The sequence below is a fragment of the Ambystoma mexicanum genome, chromosome 4q, assembly GCF_040938575.1.
Source record: "Ambystoma mexicanum isolate Mex_15411 chromosome 4q, UKY_AmexF1_1, whole genome shotgun sequence".
NCBI classification, from domain to species: domain Eukaryota; kingdom Metazoa; phylum Chordata; class Amphibia; order Caudata; family Ambystomatidae; genus Ambystoma; species Ambystoma mexicanum.
The window spans coordinates 1241657748-1241675138 of NC_090928.1; the positions used below are offsets into that span (position 1 = coordinate 1241657748).

General features: G+C 47.7%; 1 protein-coding gene across 3 annotated transcripts in view; it reads right to left on the bottom strand.

The window, feature by feature from the left end:
- Nucleotides 1-17391, bottom strand: part of LRRC73 (leucine rich repeat containing 73) — a 206615-nt gene that overhangs the window by 19167 nt on the left and 170057 nt on the right. For 2 of the 3 annotated variants that reach the window (XM_069608814.1, XM_069608812.1), the window contains exons 5-6: nt 10607-10799; nt 6228-6308 (exon numbers count right to left, since the gene is read on the bottom strand). In XM_069608814.1, coding sequence (XP_069464915.1) covers nt 6228-6308; nt 10607-10799 — 274 coding nt within the window. The remainder of the gene's footprint in view (nt 1-6227; nt 6309-10606; nt 10800-17391) is intronic. The other variant, XM_069608813.1, reaches the window with a different exon arrangement.

Genomic DNA, 17391 nt, shown 5'->3' on the forward strand with positions numbered 1-17391 from the left:
TTAACCCGAGTACTATGTGCACAACCAAAGGTCATAGAGCTGGACAGACCTGTGCTTAACCAAGAGGACTGCTGAACCCGAGTACTATGTGTACAACCAATGGTCATATGGCTGGAGAGAACTGTGCTTAACCTAGAGGACTGCTTAACCCGAGTACTATGTGCACAACCAAAGGTCATATGGCTGGAGAGACCTGTGCTTAACCAAGAGGACTGCTTAACCCGAGTACTATGTGCACAACCAAAGGTCATATGGCTGGAGAGACCTGTGCTTAACAAAGAGGACTGCTTCACCCGAGTACTATGTGCACAACCAAAGGTCATATGGCTGGAGAGACCTGTGCTTAACCAAGAGAACTGCTTAACCCGAGTACTATGTAAACAACCAAAGGTCATATGGCTGGAGAGACCTGTGCTTAACCAGGAGGACTGCTTAACCTGAGTACTATGTGCACAACCAAAGGTCATAGGGCTGGAGAGACCTGTGCTTAACCAAGAGGACTGCTTCACCCGAGTACTATGTGCACAACCAAAGGTCATATGGCTGGAGAGACCTGTGCTTAACCAAGAGGACTGCTTAACCCGAGTACTATGTGCACAACCAAAGGTCATATGGCTGGAGAGACCCGTGCTTAACCAAGAGGACTGCATAACCCGAGTACTATGTGAACAACCAAAGGTCATATGGCTGGAGAGACCTGTGCTTAACCAAGAGGACTGCTTAACCCAAGGTCGTATGGCTGGAGAGACCTGTGCTTAACCTAGAGGACTGCTTAACCCGAGTACTATGTGCACAACCAAAGGTCGTATGGCTGGAGATACCTGTGCGTAAGAGGACTGCATAACCCGAGTACTATGTGCACAACCAAAGGTCGTATGGGTGGAGAGACCTGTGCTTAACCAAGAGGACTGCTTAACCCGAGTACTATGTGCACAACCAAAGGTCGTATGGCTGGAGAGACCTGTGCTTAACCAAGAGGACTGCTTAACCCGAGTACTATGTGCACAACCAAAGGTCGTAGGGCTGGAGAGACCTGTGCTTAACCAAGAGGACCGCTTAACCCGAGTACTATCTGCACAACCAAAGGTCATAGGGCTGGAGAGACATGTGCTTAACCAAGAGGACTGCTTAACCTGAGTACTATGTGCATAACCAAAGGTTATATTACTGGAGAGACCTGTGCTTAGCCAAGAGGACTGCATAACCAGAGCACTATGTGCACAACCAAAAGTCATATGGCTGGAGAGACCTGTGCTTAACCAAGTGGACTGCTTAACCCGAGTAGTATGTGCACAACCAAAGGTCATATGGCTGGAGAGACATGTGCTTAATCAAGAGGACTGCTTAATCCGAGTACTATGTGCACAACCAAAGGTCGTATGGCTGGAGAGACCTGTGCTTAACCAAGAGGACTGCTTAACCCGAGTACTTTGTGCACAACCATAGGTCATAGGGATGGAGAGACCTGTGCTTAACCAAGAGGACTGCGTAACCTGAGTACTATGTGGATAACCAAAGGTTATATTACTGGAGAGACCTGTGCTTAGCCAAGAGGACTGCATAACCAGAACACTATGTGCACAACCAAAGGTCGTATGGCTGGAGAGACCTGTGCTTAACCAAGAGGACCGCATAACACGAGTACTATGTGCATAACCAAAGGTTATATTACTGGAGAGACCTGTGCTTAGCCAAGAGGACTGCATAACAAGAGCACTATGTGCATAACTAAAGGTTATATTACTGCAGAGACCTGTGCTTAACCAAGAGGACTGCATAACCCGAGTACTATGTGCACAACCAAAGGTCGTATGGCTGGAGAGACCTGTGCTTAGCCAAGAGGACTGCATAACGAGAGCACTATGTGCATAACTAAAGGTTATATTACTGCAGAGACCTGTGCTTAACCCGAGTACTATGTGCACAACCAAAGGTCGTATGGCTGGAGATACCTGTGCTTAAGTAAGAGGACTGCATAACCCGAGTACTATGTGCACAACCAAAGGTCGTATGGGTGGAGAGACCTGTGCTTAACCAAGAGGACTGCCGAACCCGAGTACTATGTGTACAACCAAAGGTCATATGGCTGAAGAGAACTGTGCTTAACCTAGAGGACTGCTTAACCCGAGTACTATGTGCACAACCAAAGGTCATAGGGCTGGAGAGACATGTGCTTAACCAAGAGGACTGCTTAACCTGAGTACTATGTGCATAACCAAAGGTTATATTACTGGAGAGACCTGTGCTTAGCCAAGAGGACTGCATAACCAGAGCACTATGTGCACAACCAAAAGTCATATGGCTGGAGAGACCTGTGCTTAACCAAGAGGACTGCATAACCAGAGCACTATGTGCACAACCAAAGGTCATATGGCTGGAGAGACATCTGCTTAACCAAGAGGACTGCTTAACCCGAGTACTATGTGCACAACCAAAGGTCATAGAGCTGGACAGACCTGTGCTTAACCAAGAGGACTGCTGAACCCGAGCACTATGTGTAGAACCAAAGGTCATATGGCTGGAGAGAACCGTGCTTAACCTAGAGGACTGCTTAACCCGAGTACTATGTGCACAACCAAAGGTCATATGGCTGGAGAGACCTGTGCTTAACCAAGAGGACTGCTTAACCCGAGTACTATGTGCACAACCAAAGGTCATATGGCTGGAAAGACCTGTGCTTAACCAAGAGGACTGCTTCACCCGAGTACTATGTGCACAACCAAAGGTCATATGGCTGGAGAGACCTGTGCTTAACCAAGAGGACTGCTTAACCCGAGTACCATGTAAACAACCAAAGGTCATATGGCTGGAGAGACCTGTGCTTAACCAAGAGGACTGCTTAACCCGAGTACTATGTGCACAACCAAAGGTCATAGGGCTGGAGAGACCTGTGCTTAACCAAGAGGACTGCTTCACCCGAGTACTATGTGCACAACCAAAGGTCATATGGCTGGAGAGACCTGTGCTTAACCAAGAGGACTGCTTAACCCGAGTACTATGTGCACAACCAAAGGTCATATGGCTGGAGAGACCCGTGCTTAACCAAGAGGACTGCATAACCCGAGTACTATGTGAACAACCAAAGGTCATATGGCTGGAGAGACCTGTGCTTAACCAAGAGGACTGCTTAACCCAAGGTCGTATGGCTGGAGAGACCTGTGCTTAACCTAGAGGACTGCTTAACCCGAGTACTATGTGCACAACCAAAGGTCGTATGGCTGGAGATACCTGTGCGTAAGAGGACTGCATAACCCGAGTACTATGTGCACAACCAAAGGTCGTATGGGTGGAGAGACCTGTGCTTAACCAAGAGGACTGCTTAACCCGAGTACTATGTGCACAACCAAAGGTCGTAGGGCTGGAGAGACCTGTGCTTAACCAAGAGGACCGCTTAACCCGAGTACTATCTGCACAACCAAAGGTCATAGGGCTGGAGAGACATGTGCTTAACCAAGAGGACTGCTTAACCTGAGTACTATGTGCATAACCAAAGGTCATATGGCTGGAGAGACCTGTGCTTAACCAAGTGGACTGCTTAACCCGAGTAGTATATGCACAACCAAAGGTCATAAGGCTGGAGAGACCTTTGCTTAGCCAAGAGGACTGCATAACCAGAGCACTATGTGCACAACCAAAGGTCATAGGGCTGGAGAGACCTGTGCTTAACCAAGAGGACTGCTTAACCAGAGTACTATGTGCACAACCAAAGGTCATATGGCTGGAGAGACATGTGCTTAATCAAGAGGACTGCTTAATCCGAGTACTATGTGCACAACCAAAGGTCGTATGGCTGGAGAGACCTGTGCTTAACCAAGAGGACTGCTTAACCCGAGTACTATGTGGATAACCAAAGGTTATATTACTGGAGAGACCTGTGCTTAGCCAAGAGGACTGCATAACCAGAACACTATGTGCACAACCAAAGGTCGTATGGCTGGAGAGACCTGTGCTTAACCAAGAGGACCGCATAACACGAGTACTATGTGCATAACCAAAGGTTATATTACTGGAGAGACCTGTGCTTAGCCAAGAGGACTGCATAACGAGAGCACTATGTGCATATCTAAAGGTTATATTACTGCAGAGACCTGTGCTTAACCAAGAGGACTGCATAACCCGAGTACTATGTGCACAACCAAAGGTCGTATGGCTGGAGATACCTGTGCTTAAGAAAGAGGACTGCATAACCCGAGTACTATGTGCACAACCAAAGGTCGTATGGGTGGAGAGACCTGTGCTTAACCAAGAGGACTGCTTAACCCGAGTACTATGTGCACAACCAAAGGTCGTATGGCTGGAGAGACCTGTGCTTAACCAAGAGGACTGCTTAACCCGAGTACTATGTGCACAACCAAAGGTCGTAGGGCTGGAGAGACCTGTGCTTAACCAAGAGGACCGCTTAACCCGAGTACTATCTGCACAACCAAAGGTCATAGGGCTGGAGAGACATGTGCTTAACCAAGAGGACTGCTTAACCTGAGTACTATGTGCATAACCAAAGGTTATATTACTTAAGAGACCTGTGCTTAGCCAAGAGGACTGCATAACCAGAGCACTATGTGCACAACCAAAAGTCATATGGCTGGAGAGACCTGTGCTTAACCAAGAGGACTGCTTAACCCGAGTAGTATGTGCACAACCAAAGGTCATAAGGCTGGAGAGACTTGTGCTTAGCCAAGAGGACTGCATAACCCGAGTACTTTGTGCACAACCAAAGGTCATATGGCTGGAGAGACTTGTGCTTAGCCAAGAGGACTGCTTAACCCGAGTACTTTGTGCACAACCAAAGGTCGTATGGCTGGAGAGACCTGTGCTTAACCAAGAGGACTGCTTAACCTGAGTACTATGTGGATAACCAAAGGTTATATTACTGGAGAGACCTGTGCTTAGCCAAGAGGACTGCATAACCAGAACACTATGTGCACAACCAAAGGTCGTATGGCTGGAGAGACCTGTGCTTAACCAAGAGGACTGCATAACGAGAGCACTATGTGCATAACTAAAGGTTATATTACTGCAGAGACCTGTGCTTAACCAAGAGGACTGCATAACCCGAGTACTATGTGCACAACCAAAGGTCGTATGGCTGGAGAGACCTGTGCTTAACCACGAGGACTGCTTAACCCGAGTACTATGTGCACAACGAAAGGTCGTATGGCTGGAGAGACCTGTGCTTAACCAAGAGGACCGCTTAACCCGAGTACTATGTGCACAACCAAAGGCCGCAGGGCTGGAGAGACCTGTGCTTAACCAAGCGAACCGCTTAACCCGAGTACTATGTGCACAACCAAAGGTCATAGGGCTGGAGAGACCAGTGCTTAACCAAGAGGACTGCTTAACCAGAGTACTATGTGCACAACCAAAGGTCATAGGGCTGGAAAGACCTGTGCTTAACCAAGAGGACTGCTTAACCTGAGTACTATGTGCATAACCAACGGTTATATTACTGGAGAGACATGTGCTTAGCCAAGAGGACTGCATAACCAGAGCACTATGTGCACAACCAGAGGTCATATGGCTGGAGAGACCTGTGCTTAACCAAGAGGACTGCTTAACCGAGTACTATGTGCACAACCAAAACTCATAGGGCTGGAGAGACCTGTGCTTAACCAAGAGGACTGCTTAACATGAGTACTATGTGCATAACCAAAGGTTATATTACTGGAGAGACCTGTGCTTAGCCAAGAGGACTGCATAACGAGAGCACTATGTGCATAACTAAAGGTTATATTACTGCAGAGACCTGTGCTTAACCAAGAGGATTGCATACCCGAGTACTATGTGCACAACCAAAGGTTATATTACTGGAGAGACCTGTGCTTAGCCAAGAGGACTGCATAACCAGAGCCCTATGTGCACAACCAAACGTCATATGGCTGGAGAGTGTAGGGGAGGAGTGGTCCAAAAGACCCCCCCCTTGCCTACATCTCCACCCCGGGTGAGGGCCATGGCTCATCGGGCGTTCCCTCCTACCACCAGGGCCCAGGTGGTGGATGGCTCACCTGCTGAAGACATTGCCCGCACGTATTAAATTTAGCTAGGCCTCAGAAACTATTTCTTGTTTGCTAAAGATGGTGTGAGCTCAGCGCGCTGTAGCGCGGCCCCCACCTCCGGAAAGTTTCAGTCCTCCCTGTCTCCGCAGCACCATGGTAGATCCGCTGCAAGCCCGTTCCCACGAACAAGACGGGCATGATCTAGCGTAATACATTAACAGTGTAACAGTTCACCTTCCGCAGTGTATCGCTGCTCCCACAATGACCCGGTCAGCAAGGCCTGGGCGATGGGAAGATCTGTAGAATGGTCATCTCCTGAAAGCAGACAGGTACCCAAATATAAATGTAAGAAACCACTTTTTAACACATGTATCCTCTCCATACAACCACTCTTACTAAAGAAATGTGTGAAATTGTGTAATTATCGTACATGACACCAGCCGTGAAGGACCCACACCCCTGCAGGGGTGTGCAAATGATAAAAGCATTTCCGGGGGATTATTCTTCATAAGTATCACTGAAAGCCCCACGCCCCGCGGTCCCGCACCACAACTGAACTGATGCTGCTAGAGTACACAAGAAAACGAATGTAACCATACCAAGGACACATGTGAAGAGTGTGCGAGAGTGCACTCGTCACACGTGTATGTCTAGGCCCCTCATGTGCCACCTCCGCCACGTACAGTGGCGGGTTACTTTCTATGTACTCCACCAACCCTAATACTACCTCACTCACTGCAAATGTATATGCATATAACTAAATACTGTAGTTGTTAAAACATAGTGAATGAATAAGGTGCTCAGACTGGGTATAATCGAGACACATCCAGCAAAGTTTAAATGCATGTTTCAAAATGATTTGAATAAGTATTATAGAGTGGTCAAATGTTTGTGAAGTTTTTACCTAAAATCGGCAACACACGAGGGAGATACCTTTGTGAAATACGTGCAAGGCCATTCCCCCTCCCACCCTGCGAAGGCTGCCAAGGCATGAGAGCAGAGGCCCGCGCTGCGCTACTCCGCCTCCCCCAACCAGACTGGAGCCGCTTCAAAGATTTGTAGCCCCCTCTGCAGCACCCAAGGCCGCGGCCCGCCACCTGCATTATTTACAGCACAGCAGTAAACCTCTGCCTGAACACACGCTTCCAAAAGGCGCCCCCCCGTAAGCCCCACAACCCACCGGATCATCTTAGACTTATGGCCCTGTGCAATCAGGACACCCAACACTTTGACAACACACAGCGGAACATCCATAACAACTTCTAACAAGGCAGAAAGACCTGTACCGCCCGTCCCAGGCCCTGAAGCTTAGCCCCTCGACCTATGGCCCCGGTCAACAGGACACTGGTAACCATGTCCTGACGTATTACCTCCAGACCCCTCACAAGGTACATTCCTCCTGTGTTGCATTAACCTGTAGAATAACCTATTGGAAGATTTACTAAAGAAGATAATATTGCAATGACTGAATGACTGCGGTGTGCATGGCCCAGGGCAAATAAGTCAGGAAAGGACATTCATCTCTGACACTGGCCACGATGGCACAACAACACCGCCCGGATGAACCCAGCCAACCTGCCAGGCCCAGCCCAATCCGCGAGGCTGACCAGTGACGTCTTCCAGCCAAAGCCAACCACATCGCAGCAGCACCTATAGTTAGTCGTCGCCACCCAATCCCATTGAACTTGTGCCCCCTATTGTGTGTAGGTTCTTATGACGTTTTTTGTAAATATATACGCCTGTCTTTGCTATTGTCAGACAGAGCGCTCTCGGAGTTTTGCAGAGTTCTTTGCATGCCCTATTCTAATCGATAAACTCCCATTTAAGCTCACCCGCACTCTGTCCTGGCTTTATTCCCGATTTGGGAGAGTCCTTTATTGTCTCTCATTGCGGGGAGGATCGTGCTGGTTGGGGACGCATGCCTTCAAGAGACATGTGATTAAACAAGAGGACTGCATAACCAAAGTACTATGTGCACAACCAAAGGTCATAGGGCTGGAGAGACCTGTGCTTAACCAAGAGGACTGCTTAACCAGAGTACTATGTGCATAAGCAAAGGTCATATTACTGCAGGGACCTGTGCTTAACCAAGAGGACTGCATAACCCGAGTACTGTGTGCACAACCAAAGGTCGTATGGCTGGAGAGACATGTGCTTAACCAAGAGGACTGCTTAACCCGAGTAGTATGTGCACAACCCAAGGTCATATGGCTGGAGAGACCTGTGCTTAACCAAGAGGACTGCTTAACCCGAGTACTATGTGCACAACCAAAGGTCATATGGCTGGAGAGACCTGTGCTTAACCAAGAGTACTGCATAACCCGAGTACTATGTGCACAACCAAAGGTCGTATGGCTGGAGAGACCTGTGCTTAACCAAGAGGACTGCTTAACCCGAGTACTATGTGCACAACCAAAGGTCGTATGGCTGGAGAGACCTGTGCTTAACCAAGAGGACCGCTTAACCCGAGTACTATGTGCACAGCGAAAGGTCGTAGGGCTGGAGAGACCTGTGCTTAACCAAGAGGACAGCTTAACCTTGGTACTATGTGCACAACCAGAGGTCATAGGGCTGGAGAGACCTGTGCTTAACCAAGAGGACTGCTTAACCAGAGTACTATGTGCACAACCAAAGGTCATATGGCTGGAGAGACCTGTGCTTAACCCGAGTACTATGTTCACAACCAAAGGTCATGGGGCTGGAGAGACCTGTGCTTAACCAAGAGGACTGCTTAACCTGAGTACTATGTGGATAACCAAAGGTTATATTACTGGAGAGACCTGTGCTTAGCCAAGAGGACTGCATAACCAAAGCACTATGTGCATAACCAAAGGTTATATTACTGCAGAGACCTGTGCTTAACCAAGAGGACTGCATAACCCGAGTACTATGTGCACAACCAAAGGTCGTATGGCTGGAGAGACCTGTGCTTAACCAAGAGGACTGCTTAACCCGAGTACTATGTGCACAACCAAAGGTCGTATGGCTGGAGAGACCTGTGCTTAACCAAGAGGACTGCTTACTATGTGCACAACCAAAGGTCGTAGGGCTGGCAAGACATGTGCTTAACCAAGAGGATCGCTTAACCCGAGTACTATGTGCACAACCAAAGGTCATAGGGCTGGAGAGACCTGTGCTTAACCAAGAGGACTGCTTAACCCGAGTACTATGTGCACAACCAAAGGTCATAGGGCTGGAGAGACCTGTGCTTAACCAAGAGGACTGCTTAACCTGAGTACTATGTGCATAACCAAAGGTTATATTACTGGAGAGACCTGTGCTTAACCAAGAGGACTGCATAACCCGAGTACTATGTGCACAACCAAAGGTCGTATGGCTGGAGAGACATGTGATTAACCAAGAGGACTGCATAACCAAAGTAGTATGTGCACACAACCAAAGGTCATAGGGCTGGAGAGACCTGCTCTTAACCAAGAGGACTGCTTAACCCGATTACTATGTGCACAACCAAAGGTCATATGGCTGGAGAGACCTGTGCTTAACCAATAGGACTGCTTAATCCGAGTACTATGTGCACAACCAAAGGTCGTATGGCTGCAGAGACCTGTGCTTAACCAAGAGGACTACTTAACCCGAGTACTATGTGCACAACCAAAGGTCATAGGGCTGGAGAGACCTGTGCTTAATCAAGAGGACTGCTAAACCAGAGTACTATGTGCACAACCAAATGTCATATGGCTGGAGAGACCTGTGCTTAACCAAGAGGACTGCTTAACCCGAGTACTATGTGCACAACCAAAGGTCGTATGGCTGCAGAGACCTGTGCTTAACCAAGAGGACTACTTAACCCGAGTACTATGTGCACAACCAAAGGTCATAGGGCTGGAGAGACCTGTGCTTAACCAAGAGGACTGCTTAACATGAGTACTATGTGCATAACCAAAGGTTATATTACTGGAGAGACCTGTGCTTAGCCAAGAGGACTGCATAACCAGAGCACTATGTGCATAACCAAAGGTTATATTACTGCAGAGACCTGTGCTTAACCAAGAGGACTGCATAACCAGAGCACTATGTGCACAACCAAAGGTCATATGGCTGGAGAGACCTGTGCTTAACCAAGAGGACTGCTTAACCCGAGTAGTATGTGCACAACCCAATGTCATATGGCTAGAGAGACTTGTGCTTAACCAAGAGGACTGCTTAACCTGAGTACTATCTGCACAACCAAAGGTCGTATGGCTGGAGAGACCTGTGCTTAACCAAAAGGACTGCATAACCCGAGTACTTTGTGCACAACCAAAGGTCGTATGGCTGGAGAGACCTGTACTTAACCAAGAGGACTGCTTAACCCGAGTACTATGTGCATAACTAATGGTAAGATTACTGGAGAGACCTGTGCTTAGAGGACTGCATAACCCGAGTATTATGTGCATAGCCAATAGCCTGTATTACTGTAGATACTTCTGCTTTACCAAGGAAACTGTGTAACCAGAGTAGCGTGTACTTAGCCAGCAGCGCTCTCTTATGGCAATCTGGTGCTTAAGGGACAGATGCATGTATACTGACACTTAAATACTTTCCTTTATCCTCTACTATCATCACCCAACCCCACAGGGGCTATAGCCGAGGCTTTGCCTTGGCCACCTTACTTTTCCGTTGTGCGATCCAGGGGCGCTTCTCCCTCCCCTGGCCTTCCTGCTCCCGGGCATCACTTTCCTCCTCTTCCTCGGCCTCAGACAACAGGTCTGAGATCTGCTGTTGAAGGTCCATGCTGATGTCATTCTCTGCGAGGATCAGCATCCGTAGGGCTGTGGGATAATTCTCCACCATGTCCAGAAGGATCTGCAGGGAAAACAGGAATTTAGTTGGTCATTAAGCACTAGAGTCAGTGATTCTAGCTAGAGAGCGGTTGTCTGGGTCTGCTCGGTCAGACCTTGGAAATACACAACTTGATCGAAGGTCCATAGATCAAACATGACGAGACTTGACCACTCTCACGCATGGCATCCAAACACAAGTGGGCAGGCGCAGGCGGTCTTTTTTTTCTTTCTCTCTCTCTCTCTCTCTCTCTCCTTGCACCACTATTCTGGAAAAATGGTTACCTTGCGGTAAAAATACACAGGGGCACCATATGGCACCCAGAAATGTATAAAAGAGGTTCCACTAACACCGGCCTACCAGTGTTGCACTGAAAAGTGTCACTTAAACTTAATGCAAATACAGGGGAAACAAGGTTTCCCTGCAGTATTTCCCATACTGGGTAGCATTGGTATGTAGGAGAGAGCAGCACTGGTAGACATAAGGACTGCCGCCCCCAAAACAAGAGGAGCCAGGGCGCAATGTTCCAAAAAATACATCACTTCCAAAAATCAATTCATGGGCGCACAAGCCATTTGTAAGACACCTGGGAAGGAGGGCGGGGGCACAGAAGCAGGTGGGTTTCCTAACACTGCCCTCAGACATGGGCCTCAAGCACCTGCTGGGGAACCCTCGGTGCCAGACAATGTCCCTCCAGAGGAGTCCTGGGCCATCCCTGCGCCTGACCCTACATGAAAAGAAGTTTTTAAATAATTTACCTAGCTTTTCTGCATTTGCTTTTGCAAACTGCCTACAAAGGAAAGGCGCTAAACGAATGGCATCAGAGCCAAAGGCTTGCAATCCTGACGAAATGTTTCAGAAAACAATCACATCAACCACAAATGGTGATTTAGTGATAAACATGCTACTTGGCGAGCTCTTTTAGTGTCTGCCATGTCTGTAAACATGTTGTACCATAATTAGACCACAGTAAAATAAGTTAACAAATGATGTGAATTGGTTGGGAAAGGGGCTGGGGTAAGCCAGACACGGAATGGGAGATTTGAGACTGGCAGTTTCCTGCCCTGCTTTTGTGTAGCCTAATTCTTGGTTTCCTGAAACCAGGCCCCATTTCCCCCACCCTTCTAAACAGGAAGGCTAATGCAGATGCTGGGGCTTTGAGGAACTGTCGCCCCGGCTACAGTCTCCCTTTTTTGGGATGGGTTATTGAGAAGATGGGTGTCCCTCCAGTTTAAACCCCATATGACTGCAAAGGCCTTCTCGGGACCCATCAGTCGGGTCGACGTCCTAGGCATGGCACAGAGACAGGTGATGCACGGTATTCTCTGCATTGCTGATGGGTAGGGCACCTGCCCGCTGCTGCCGTTGGCTCTCTCGCTAAGAGACGTGTGATATGGTGGATTTTGCGGGCCAGTGATCGAAGTGAGCGGGAATAGTCAGGAGCGGTGTTAAACTACTTTTATTTTTTCTGTTTACCATTCCTCTACTTTTTACGACCATATTCACCATTCTATATAGAGGAGTTGTGTATTCATGTCCCTGTGCAAGTGTAGAGTTGTAATAGGAGCCCTAGTTACTAGTCGCTTCACTATTGCAATGCCCCGGCCGCAACACCTTGTCACATGTTGCACTGTACTTCCACCAACCCCCTCCCCTGCTGAGATCCCAGTTCCATTACTTCTACCAGTGTTGAGGGCTAATTTCTGTTCTGCCCACTGACATGGGTATTCGAGGGCACTGTTCTGGACTCCTTTCGATCTACACACCCTGGGGAACCACTTAGAGGATTGGCTGGAGCCTTCCTCAAATCTAAACTGCGATTCGCCGGCAGGCGAGAAGCTGGGCCGCCTCCTAAGGCCAGGCTACCAATGCTTCCTGTCCTAAGCCTGTCCAGAGACTGCCAGAGCCCAGGCCCTAAAACTCTGCTCGAACGCCCCTTCGTTGCCGGATTCACGAGCGCTGCTCATGCTCCACAGGCAATACACGATCCTGTACCCGACAACGTGAACATTGCACCGTGAGTACTACGAACAATCACCTCACGCGAAAGATAGAAGACCCCATGACCCACATCAAACACTGTATGCATGCTCCTTGAAATCTTTGTCTAATACAACGCCTTATGTACACATAACCTTGCGTCCAGCCCTAAACCTGCGAGAAGTAGCCGACATCCTATACTTTGTTTGCCACAATTGTAATGTTTAGTGTCCCTGCCTACTACAGGTGCCATTACACGGTATCACTATCTCTTACCTAAGGGTGCCACGCCAAACCCTAATGCTGCCCTACTATCCCTCACCTCAAGAGTGACACCTGAACTTCACTGTATTTTGGTCCAGGAGTGCTGATCCAAACCCAAATGCTGCCACAGGACCCTATATTGCTAAAGTGTTACTCAGGTTCACTGTATTTTGGTCCAGGAGTGTTGATCCAAACCTAGATGCTGCCACAGGGCACTATATTGCTAAAGTGTTACCCAAGTTCATTGTATTTTGGTCCAGGAGTGCTGATCCAAACCTAGATGCTGCCACAAGGCACTATATTGCTAAAGTGTTACCCAAGATCACTGTATTTTGGTCCAGGAGTGTTGCCCCAACTCTAGATGCTACCACTCTACTTCTCAGCTTAAGAGTGCCACTTTATATCCAGTTGCAGTTCTATCATATTCCAGCCTTGAGAGTTACTCTGACCTCCCACTGTACCAAGGGTCCTACTGCTCTACTCCTCAGCTTCCCAGCAAACTATGATGACCTGGCTCATTCTCATTATGTTCCCCTTCTGCATAGTGCAAAATAATGTACCTTGCAGTGGCAACAGTTTTGTTGCCTTTAAGAACGTCCTAGCCAAACTTGGATGTCCAAGACACTACCCTCTCCCCTGCCTGACACCGTCCTACCCTCCCTGACACCCTTCTCTTCCAGCAACCACCCCTCTGACACACCACGCCCCAAAGATAGCGGCCACCCAGCCAACTCCATCCTTAACCTCTCTCCCGATCACCATAAACCCAGCCATCCAGCAAAGCCTGACCACTCCAAATGCAACACCAAGCTCATCACACCTAAGCCCCCTGAACCTACACACTCTATCAATCCTAAACTTGCCAAACGCAACATTAGACTAGGCGCTAGGCTCCCCCTCACTACTAGTAGGACCCTCGCCAGAAATTACAGCAAAACCAACAAAAAACCTGAGGACCCCAACAAACCCCAACTACCCCCTCTAAAAGGTGCCTTACTTAATTTTAGATCCCTTGCCGCCCACCCCACTGAAATCGCAGACATCATTCTCACCAACGATCTTGACTTTCTTGCCTTAACCGAAACATGGGTACACGAAGCATCAGGACCCTACCTATCACTAGCTATCCCGGATAACTACTCTCTCCTCAGAGCCGATAGACCCAATGCTAGGGGAGGAGGTGTAGCTTTCATATCTAAATCAACATTAGATTGCAGATCAGTCTCCTCCTCATCGCTCAAATCCTGCGAGCTTCTCACAGTCAAGCTTCAAACCTCTCCCAAAAGCACAATCTCCTTTCACCTCATATACATCCCCCAGGCTCCCCGGGAGCATTCGAAGAAGACATTACTTCACTTATTGCTGAAAACTCCAAACCTCTAGCTCAAACCATTATCCTCGGAGACTTCAACCTTGGTTACAGTGACCCTAATGACGCCCCAGCCATATCACTAGCCAACGCCCTAACTGAGCACGGCTTGACTCAATTTAGTGTCTCACCCACACACCAGAAGGGCAGAACCATTGACTGGGTAGCGGCCCTCAACTGCAATACTTCTTGCAAGGCCCCCCAAGCTCTCACCTGGACAGACCACTACCTCATCCCTTTTGAAATCAACATCAATCTTGCAGTACCTATAAAGTGCACTATGGCACCAGCCTGCCCGACTAGAAATAAATGCAACATTACTGCCGAAGCCTTACTACCTCTGGTCCTACCCACCCTCAACGCACTACCAGCTAATGCCAATCTAAACCTCCTGGTCGACACCTTCAACGAAACCATGGCCAATGCCATTGACACCATCGCCCCACTGAAGTTACGCCTAGGTAAACCAAGAGCTCATCTGAACTCATGGTACACCTCTGAACTTAAGCTACTCAGAAAAAAGAAAGCGAAGTTAGAACTCTTATGGAAAACAAATCCATCAGTTGAAAACAAATCCAATCTGACGAACATTTCCTCATTGTATAAAAAAGAGATAATTCTCACTAAAAAAGATGCCTACAACGTCAGGATAGATCAAGCAGGCTCATGTACCAAAGAACTCTTCAAAATACTAAAGGAACTTGAAAACCCCAACCCACCGCCAGACACCTGCACGAAAGACAAACCTTGGTGCACTGGCATGCAAAACGCCCTCAACAATAAAATTGCAGGACTTCAAACCAAAATTGAGGACAAGCGCCAACAACTCTCCAGTAGCAAATCTAATAATCACAGCATACCAACTCCCATCGAGACAGATGCAGGATTCACATTTAAAAAGGTAACCATCCTAGAAGTTCAAGAAATCATCACCTCCCTAAAACCGTCCAATTGCAAAGGAGACAGCTGTCCCGCTCAGATCATAAAAGACGCAGCCAGAGATCTTTCCCCTTTTATCACCAAACTAATTAACCTATCCTTTGCCAACAACTCTGTCCCTAATAACCTTAAACAATACTGGGTTCTCCCACTCTTAAAAAAACAATCACTTGACCCGGCCATACCCACCAATTACAGGCCCATCACCACTGTACCATTCCTGCTAAAAATACTGGACAGAGTGGCTTACCTCCAGATTCAAGAACACCTGGAATCTAACCAACTGCTTGGTATACCTCAATCTGGCTGCAGACCACAACATGGAACAGAAACTGCCCTTGTTGACCTCAAAGTCAGATTGATGAAATCAAGGACAAAGGTAATGCCGCCATCCTACTTCTCCTAAACCTCTCAGCGGTGTTCGATCTAGTTGATCACAAAATCCTCTGCAGCCACTTATCCACCGCAGCTCACTTCTCCCTGTCCGCCTCCACATGGATACAATCCTTTTTGGCGAACAGAACTATGAGGGTCTTCTCCACAACAGCGGCAGCAGACCCCATCCCCATCACATGCAGAGTCCCACAAGGGTCCTGCGTCTCCCCCACGCTCTACAATATATTTACAAACCCTCTATTCGACAAACTGGACTGTCTGGGTGTCACCTACACCAACTATGCAGACGACACCCAGATACTCCTTCCCATCTCAGGCAACTACAACATGGACGTCACCCGGATTAACGAAATCTTCTCCGTCATTCAGGCATGGATGGCTACACACGGTCTATGCCTGAACGATGAGAAGATAGAGCTTCTCCTTGTTGGCTCTCCTAGTAACTTGTCTAAGTTGAGCCCCAGTTACAACATCATCATAATTGATGGCAACACTATCCCCATTGTTAAAAGTGTAAAAACCCTAGGCTTTTACCTTGATGCTAACACTAATCTCTCCAAACAAATCAATATGACTGCCTCAGCCACTGCTTACACTGGCAAGCTGATCAGGGCCAGCCTACCCTTCTTATCCCCTAATAGCTGCCTTACTCTTGCCAGCGCCCTCATACAGTCCAAACTGGACTATTGCAACAGCATGTACCTAGGTGCCAAACAAACCATAATCTCCAAACTTCAAGTGCTCCAAAATAATGCACTACGAGCAGCTCTTAACATCCCCAAGCAAGAGCACATTTCCGCTATCAGAAAGTCATGCAAGTGGCTGTCCATAAAACAAAAAATAGACTTGAAAGCCCTCTGCCTTACTTACAAGGCTTTAAACCACCTAGCCCCACCATATCTCACCAATAAATGTACCATAAAATCCACCAATAGAACCACCAGATCCTCCAACACACTATGCTTAACAGTACCTAGATTTTCCTTAAAAAGAGCAAGTGGCACCAGCTTCTCAGTACTTGCTTCCTAACTCTGGAACACTCTACCACTCAACATAAAACCATTGAGTCATTTCAGATTTTTCGGAAACATGTTATTGATTGGCTACTGACCAAAATGTAACACCCATTCCTTACCGCTAGCTATCCAAGTATACGACATACTGCTTAATCAGGTTTGTAATTTGTAAATATGTATGTATTGGAAACTGCACATATCCCATTTGGTTGGATTATGGAAATGTATATATGCCACCTTGTAACCGCTTCCTTAAGCGCCCTTTTACCTCCGGGTCTGGAGCGCTATATAAATAAAATAAACAAACAAACACTTGCTGTAGCATAAGCCTTGCCCGAGGGCGTACACAGTGACTTACAAGCCCATAAGAGTTACAAAATAATTTAAATACATGAGCAATACAAATAGTATCACAATCAACAGTGTAAAACAACACCCAATCAAAAGGCACTACATATAGTTAGCAATATAAACTACTAGCCAGAGCAGGATGAAAACAGTAAAATAATCTGATTTTGGACAAAAAAGGGTTTCGATGACTTGTGAATAACAAGGAGCGAAGATGCGAGCCACAAATGGGGCCTCAATACGACCCAGGCGCTAATGGGTTAACGGCGCCGTAAAAGGCTGTGGCGGCGTTAACCTATTAGCG